The 5,479-nt window shown below is 56.1% G+C and overlaps 1 protein-coding gene and 1 pseudogene across 2 annotated transcripts in view; both read right to left on the bottom strand.

The window, feature by feature from the left end:
* Positions 1–1,080: 1,080 nt before the first annotated feature.
* LOC105518827 lies at positions 1,081–2,223 on the bottom strand (annotated as a pseudogene). Its single transcript, XR_001002885.1, has one exon. The product of XR_001002885.1 is annotated as an uncharacterized LOC105518827 (transcript).
* ITM2C (integral membrane protein 2C) overlaps positions 1,081–5,479 on the bottom strand; it is a 15,294-nt gene continuing 10,895 nt past the window's right edge. Inside the window, exons 4-6 of the mRNA XM_011951979.1 lie at positions 3,364–3,474; positions 2,783–2,933; positions 1,081–2,321 (exon numbers count right to left, since the gene is read on the bottom strand). Coding sequence (XP_011807369.1) covers positions 2,230–2,321; positions 2,783–2,933; positions 3,364–3,474 — 354 coding nt within the window. The 3' untranslated portion in view covers positions 1,081–2,229. The remainder of the gene's footprint in view (positions 2,322–2,782; positions 2,934–3,363; positions 3,475–5,479) is intronic.

Below are 5,479 nucleotides of genomic sequence, written 5' to 3'. Positions count from 1 at the left end.
GGGGGAGGTTGCAGTGAGCCAAGATCGCCTCACTGTACTCCAGCCTGGGTGACAGGAGCAAGACTCCATCTCAAAATAACAACAACAACAACAAAAAAAAGCAAACCCACATCTTCCGCTAACTGGAAATGCTGCCATAATCGTATGTTAAATTTTCGTGTAATTTAAGTCAATGTCTGGGCCCTCTATTGGGTTGCAATGGGCTCTGTCCTTGCTACACCAAACTCCTTAATTATTGTGGTGTATAACGCTTTATATCTGGAGGGCTGTTCTTTACCCTTTATAGGATCCACCTGCTGATTCTCTGTTTACTTTCCTCAAAAGAATTTATTGTGTCAAGTTAACAAATAAATCCAGTTGGCATTTTAATTGTGATTGCACTGCATTTCAATCAGCAAATATAAAAAAAACCTGATGTCTTTGCATGATTGCCTTTGGATCTGGGAACAAGGTGTGTCTGCACTAATTTGAGTATTTTATGGCCCTCACTGGATACTGAGGCTTAACAGCACCAAGCGGGTGGGTACCCATACTGGTCCCCAGGGCAGGGTACAGTTCCCACCTCTGGGGTCCACTTAGCCATGGCTCTGGCCAGCTCTCCTGCTGCTTCCAGAATTCTCTGGAGAATGTGACCCTGTGATTATCACACCAAATCTCACTTCATATCCCCCAGGAATGGTTACAAATTGTCCAGACGTGGTGGAGAATAGGACACCGCCCTTGTGCTTAAGGACATGCAATAATGATGTCATCTGCCAGGTAGAACATTACAGGGTGGTTTACAGGCACATAAAGCAGCATGACCTTGGGCGAGTCGGTAAGCTCTCCCAGCCCTGTTCCCCTCCTCACCCAGAAAGTGTGAACTCTACCTGGCTCAGAGAGTGGTCGCAGGAATTCAGGGTGCTACGAAGGGGATATCCCACACTCCTTGGCTGAGTCCAGGATGTCCAGCTCTTTAGGGGCCAGATGTCAAGGTCTGCAGGCTTCTCCCTGCCTGCTGCCCCCGAGGTCCAGCTCCTTGACTCTGCCCGGAGCACCCCTCCTACACCCATCTCCCCTCCAGCCACACTCAAGTCAAGGTCAGAAGTAAAAGATTTTTATTGTTCTACAGACACTTCTGAAAAGAGATCTAATTGAGAAAATATACAAAGCATTTAAGAGTTTCATCCCCAGAGACTGACTGAAGGTGTTACAGCCCTCCTCTCCAAGGCTCAGGGCTGGGAACGGTTAGCATATCGAATGATCAGTAAAAACATGCAAAAGTGAGAAGGAAAGGGAAAAAGGTGCATTCCCCTAAGCTGAGGGGGATGGAATTTCAGAACAGAGGAGGCAGGGTGGACAAGTACCAGGTGGCTCTCCCTTTCCCTCCGTGTTATCTTTCAAAACAGTTCCAAGCTTGGAGAAAGCAATGAGCTCCACCTACTCAGCAGAACCCACGGCTCGTTGCCCGTGGACATGACTGAGCAGTGACCTTGCCTGCCCCGTTCCTCAGCAGCCCATCCCACTGCCTTGGCTGCAGGGACCCTGCTTGTGCTCCTGGGGGGCAGGACTGGGGGTCCTAGCTCCTTGCTTCTTTGGTTCCACTCAGAGAACAATTGTGCTTGACGGACTCATCCCCACTCCCCAAACTCCAGGCTCCTGCTGGTGGGCTGAAGGCACTGACAGGAGTCCCCGGGACACCCCCAGGGAGTCACCTTCCCTTGTGCTCTGGTGGGTCCATCCCTGGGCACACGGTCCCATCCTCAGCTCAAGCCCCAGGTCTAGGAATAGGGACAGTGAAGAAAGTGTACCCTCCAAGGAAAAAGCTTTTGGGGACCTTTCTAATTGTGCAGATATTTCTGAAGCCCATGCCGCACCCCCCAGCCCTATCCCCTTGCCCAGGGCCTCACACGCCCAGCTCCCCCAACTGGTCCTTCCCCTTGGGCTGTCAGTGCAACTGTGGGCCCAGGCTTTGGCAGGCCCAGCTTCAAGACAGTGGGACACAGAAACATTTTGTGGCATCCCCTCTCCCTCCGCCACACCCAGGAGGTCAGCAGAGATGGGGGCCCCCCAGAGAGATCACGGCTCTGGTACAGGGAGGCAGGCAGGGTCGCAGAGGAATGGAGAGACATGTCACCTCTATAGAAACGTGTCCAAAGTACAAGCTAAGCAGGGGGAAGGAGGAGGGCCAGAGAGCGGCCGGAAATAAGAAAAGAGGAAGACGGCAGGGGGTTCTGGGTGAGGGGGCCCTCACACCACCCCACAGATGAGCGTCTCCACCACGAAGGTGTTCTCGAAGTGGCGGATGGCGTGGCAGTTCTTGGCCCCACGCTTGTTGATCCCTGGGAGGAAACAGAAAGCCCCAGTGAGGCCTACATCCTGGCTGAGTCAGAGAGACCACCAGCCTCAGCCTGAGCCACAGGAGGGCCAGGAAGTGACACCAGGCCCAGATTCACCCAGAGAGCACAGTGACAAATGGGGAGAGCTCGAGAGCTGGAGTCAGCCTGCCCACGTCTGCCACCTCCCTGCTGTGTGACCTCCGGGGTGTTAACCTCTCTGGACCTGTTTCCTCATCTTTAAAATGGGCAGCAAACATAATAATGAGAATGAGAATGACTTACACTCTTAAGAGGTCATGAAGGGCACACAGCATTGCCCGGCGCACGAAGTTCTCTGCTAACGCTAGCTGTTGTTATTGCTGCTGCTATGTCAGCTGTCTGACAGCTGGGCTAGGCACTGTCTGAAGATAACCATGGTCTGGGGCGCAGGACAGGGGCTACAGTGGGTGAAGCCAGCCACTCACGCCTCCGCGTCGCCCGGCGCCGGAGCCGGTAGGTGTCTTTCCCGTTGCACAGGTGGTAGATGAAGGACCCCAGGGCCTCCTTGTCACTGACGTGCTCTGTGACCACCATCTCCTCCTGGATGATGTACGTCTGCGGGAGGTAGGTCCCCCTCTGCAAAACGAGGTGGCCGCCGCAGTGAGTCAGCCCCGCAGGCTTTCCTCCAATCCCTCACCCAAAATGCCAGCCCACCTTCCTCCTCCAGAGGCCCCTGGGCTGGCCCTTCTGATGTCCCCAGGCACTTCCCGCCTGTGCCTGGTGCCTGCGCCTGTGCTGCCAGGAGCTATGGCGCATGCACGAGTCTGTACCCAGGGTACAACCTTGAACACTAAGGAAGCCGGTCTCAGGGCATTGACTCTGGAGATGTGGAAGCAGGGGATAGCAGAGGCGAGACCAATCTGGGTACAGGGCCCAGGTGACAGCAACGTCTCTTGCTTCCCCAACCCCTGACACAGGAACTTCCTGCACCTCAGACCTAGCCTGCATGAGACAGGGGGCAAGGGAGGGACAGGACGCTGCAGACACCCCCCAACCCCCTGCGCACCTTCACGTTCATGAGGAGCTCCCAGAAGTTGCGAGGGGGCAGCACGATGGTGGTGTTGAGCTCGATGACGTAGCACTTGTCCAGGGAGATGTCATGGTACGCGGTCAGACCCTGGGAGGAGAAGGGGCCGGGTCAGTCTCTGCAGGAGGTGACAGCTGACCTGGGCAGGGCTGCAAGAAGCTTTGGCCAGCAGGGGCAGGAATTCCACCACGCTTTCCTGGGGCCCTGGGCCTTCAGCAGCAAGCCACCCCAGACTCCTGAACACCTGGGTGCGCACTCCCTTTTCCTGCTCTTCTCTTAGCCTGTTGTAGAAGATGCCACATGACAGAGGAAAATAGCAGCTGTTTGCTAAACACCTCTATTGTTATAAAGCTTCTTCTCAAGTTTACAGAGCTGAGGTTTGGGAAACATGGTAACATCCCAGCTGTGCATTTATGAAACCTGTGAGGGCCAGCCATTCCTGGGACAGCCTGGACCTCAGCGAGAGATGCCCCGTCCCAGGCCCCATGGGGGTTACATGAATATGCATGAGACCCACTCTGCAGAGACCCCCTGAGCTGTACACGCAGTGCACTCGATGGTGTACATACTACCCCTCGATACAATACACTGGCCCTGCCATGACAGCCAGCGTGCTGCTGGCAGGAGGCCAAGGAGCAAATCAGCCTCAGCTAGTTCACACTCAGCGAGAACCATTGTTGCCAGCAAGAGAAATGCAGCGTCTTGAAGACCCTGGTAAGCCTAACCATAGACACCTGCTGTACTCTGAGGAGTCTCCTTTCGCTCCTGCTCCCCTTGCCCTGGGTCCCCGGGACACCTGCCCACCCCCCAGGCCCTGGCCAGCCTCACCCGCTGGAAGTCATGGATGATGTCTGCAGGATCGCCGCCACCAAACTGGGGCACAGGCACATTGATGCGCTCGTAGTTCTCGTCGAGGTAGATTTTCACGTCCTCTTCCAGCTCCATCTGAGTCCGGGCCTGGGAGGACAGGGAGTCCTCATACAGCACACCACAGCGGAAGAAGTTATCTCGGGCCAGCTGAGCAAGGCGGAGAGAGAAACAGACAGACAGTCAGAGAGGCTGGTCATACAGTGCACTCTGCAAGGCCCCCTCTGCCTACCTGTCCACTGCATGCCCCAAAAGCCTGGGGAAGTGAGAAGAGCAGGGACTGTGAGACCCATTTCGCAGACGGAGACACTGAGACGGTGGGGCATCAGGTCAGGGTCTCAGGCTGCCAGTGAGGAGATGAGCTGAGTCTTGGGCAAGGCGATTCCCAGCTTCACAAATGGGAGGGAGGATGAGCTGGGTCTGCCGGGTCCTAGGTAGCAGACCTCTGTGGGCCTCAGTTTCCCCATCTGTAAAGCATGATGATCCCTAAGGTCCCTTCTGGCTGCCAATTCCCTGAGTCTGTGACTGGGAAATGGAGTGGACCAGCAGGAGTAGGACCTGGCCACCTCCGAGCCCTCCACAGAGGTGCAGACACCAGAGAAAGAGCCTGGGGTTGGCAGGGGGTCCACAGGGACGAACCTAAGAGTTGGGCACCTAGGCCTGTGCACATCTGCCTTTCTTGTCACCTGCTGTCCTGGCCTACAGACCTGGAGGGGCCTAACATGGCAGGTGGGGAGGTGGAGCTGGAGGCAACACTGTTAGAGTCTCGTGCCCCCACCACGGTCATCTCCATGTCCAGCCTCGGACAAGTGCCATCACCCTTCCTGGACATCCCTGACCCCTGTCTTGGAGAAACCTTGACAGACACTGTGTCTGGCGGGCCAGTCCAGTCGCTCCATCAGTAAGGGAGGCCAGGCAGCCTGGCGCGATCCCATCAACTGAATGGCCGGGCGGGCCAGTCTGCCCACTCTTACTTCTGGAGGGGGCTCCTGGAGGGGCCTGTAGATGCATGTTTGGGACTCCTGGCCTGGGATGGGCAGGATTCCACCGTCTCTGTTAGATTCAGTGTAAGTTCTCCAGGGAGGATGAGTCATTGCAGCATGGGGGCTCCTGCGGGCTGTGCAGGGATGAGAGCCCAGGGAAGGTGAGGCTCTGGGGCTGCGTCCCACTGTGGCTGGATACCCCTAATACTGTCCCAGGGCACAGACCCAGGGGCTGATGGGAGGTG

Source organism: Colobus angolensis, unplaced genomic scaffold (assembly GCF_000951035.1).
Source record: "Colobus angolensis palliatus isolate OR3802 unplaced genomic scaffold, Cang.pa_1.0 Scaffold33, whole genome shotgun sequence".
In the NCBI taxonomy this organism is placed as follows: Eukaryota; Metazoa; Chordata; class Mammalia; order Primates; family Cercopithecidae; genus Colobus; species Colobus angolensis.
Note: the sequence above shows the minus strand (reverse complement) of the source record. Positions and strands in the feature narration are given on the sequence as shown.